Source organism: Acyrthosiphon pisum, chromosome A2 (genome assembly GCF_005508785.2).
Source record: "Acyrthosiphon pisum isolate AL4f chromosome A2, pea_aphid_22Mar2018_4r6ur, whole genome shotgun sequence".
Lineage (NCBI taxonomy): Eukaryota > Metazoa > Arthropoda > Insecta > Hemiptera > Aphididae > Acyrthosiphon > Acyrthosiphon pisum.
Window position 1 is genome coordinate 36,511,256 of NC_042495.1, and position 1,549 is coordinate 36,512,804.

General features: G+C 24.7%; 1 protein-coding gene across 1 annotated transcript; it reads right to left on the reverse strand.

Annotated features, from left to right (window-relative positions):
• Window positions 1-32: 32 nt before the first annotated feature.
• Window positions 33-1,305, reverse strand: LOC107884817. Its single transcript, XM_029490627.1, has 3 exons — window positions 1,179-1,305; window positions 660-779; window positions 33-599 (listed from the first exon to the last, which is right to left on the reverse strand). Exons 1-3 carry the CDS (start codon window positions 1,221-1,223, stop codon window positions 429-431), a joined length of 336 nt encoding a protein of 111 aa, XP_029346487.1. The 5' UTR covers window positions 1,224-1,305; the 3' UTR covers window positions 33-428.
• Between the last annotated feature and the right edge of the window lie 244 nt (window positions 1,306-1,549).

The window sequence follows — 1,549 nt, forward strand, 5'->3', positions numbered from 1 at the left end:
AAATACATTTATATTACTCATAAAAATTTTAATTCATTGTAAAAGGTGACTCGACTGCGAGTCTTCCTACACGTTACTCAAAGCCATTTTTATATTATTTTATTATACCATATCATATTTACTTATTATATATAATGTACAGATTGTACATTTTCAAAAAAACGCCGTTTAATTTAAAAAAAAAAAAGTTACGTTATCTACTCTGATAGATCCTAGATATTAAAATGTTGCCTATATAGCTTAAACATATATTTATTCTGATATTTGATTATTTGAATCCATGGATTTCAGCATGACAGAAATAATATTATAAGACATTGATATGACCTGAAACAACATACAACATTTATTATATTGTATTTAAATAGATAAGTAGAAGGTGGGTATATGTGTATAATATGTACTGTGTAATTGTTATAAAATTAACACTAAATAAATACGTTTGCAAACATTTGTAAGTTGACGACTTTGCTTGGTGAAGCTCTTATAATAAAATTATTAGCATCATTCATCCGCATTGTTAATAATAATAACTTTTTAAATTTGATATCCATTTTCGACCAATCGCAAGCATATAAGGCAAAGTTAACATATTCTCTCTACAAAAAATGAAATTATAATCAAACAAAGTCAAAACTTTGTGAATAATAAAGATTTACTTTAAGATTCATACTGTCAAGTAAATAACAATATAAAAAAAACTGCCCACAAATAAAGATAGCTGATGACCCGAGTTTGATAATGGTAAGAATTTGATTTGGTTCCTTTGAAAAGCAAACCTTTTTAAAAAATGCAATCGTATATTAGTGATTAAATTCAGTATTACATATTATGGTATTTTGTAACAGTTCTTTACGCTGAAATTTTTGTTTTTATCATTAATTATTTTATTGAGGAGAAGGGGTATACTAATGGGTGCCGGTTTTCAAAATTTCATGGGGTGCTTACATATAATATATTAATATTACGACATTGCATATTATTTCATTCATTTCCGCACCCATGAAATGGATTATAGGGTGCTTGACTGCCGCAGCACCCCACGGTGCGCATGGGTAATCGTATATAATATATATGCAATAACCGCTTGTATATATTTTCAATCATGGTTTCAATGAAATAAATTACATTATAAATAACATATAATTGTAATATAAACTTTAAAATAAAAATTATACCACTATAAACACATATGTCACGATTATGAAACATGTTGAAGACATAGCAACGTTCGCTAAAATAACAGGCCTCACTATTGAATAATATGATTTAATTTTCCTAAAAAAAAAGAAAGATTTTATTAAAATAACATTACATTAAAGTTTAATATCTTAAACAATATTTTTGTACATTTAAATATAATTAAATAATATTATGTTTAATAACTAATGTTTTAATTAACATAAAAATTGCATTTAATGCTTCATACATACGGATAAAAAATAATGAATTAAAACCTACTAATTGAAATTATAGAAAAATATTTAAAAAACATATCAACAATGATACGTTCTGAAAAAAAATATTATTCAATCAAATAATAAAAAAA

What these genes read in the sequence shown, in the direction of transcription:
- LOC107884817 (XM_029490627.1), bottom strand. Translation starts at nt 1,223, where the DNA reads ATGTCTTCAACATGTTTCATAATCGTGACATATGTGTTTATAGTG. An exon ending in TGACATATGTGTTTATAGTG is followed by an intron (nt 780 to 1,178) that starts GTATAATTTTTA and finishes TTTTTTAAAAAG; the next exon opens with GTTTGCTTTTCAAAGGAACC. An exon ending in TTGACAGTATGAATCTTAAA is followed by an intron (nt 600 to 659) that starts GTAAATCTTTAT and finishes CATTTTTTGTAG; the next exon opens with AGAGAATATGTTAACTTTGC.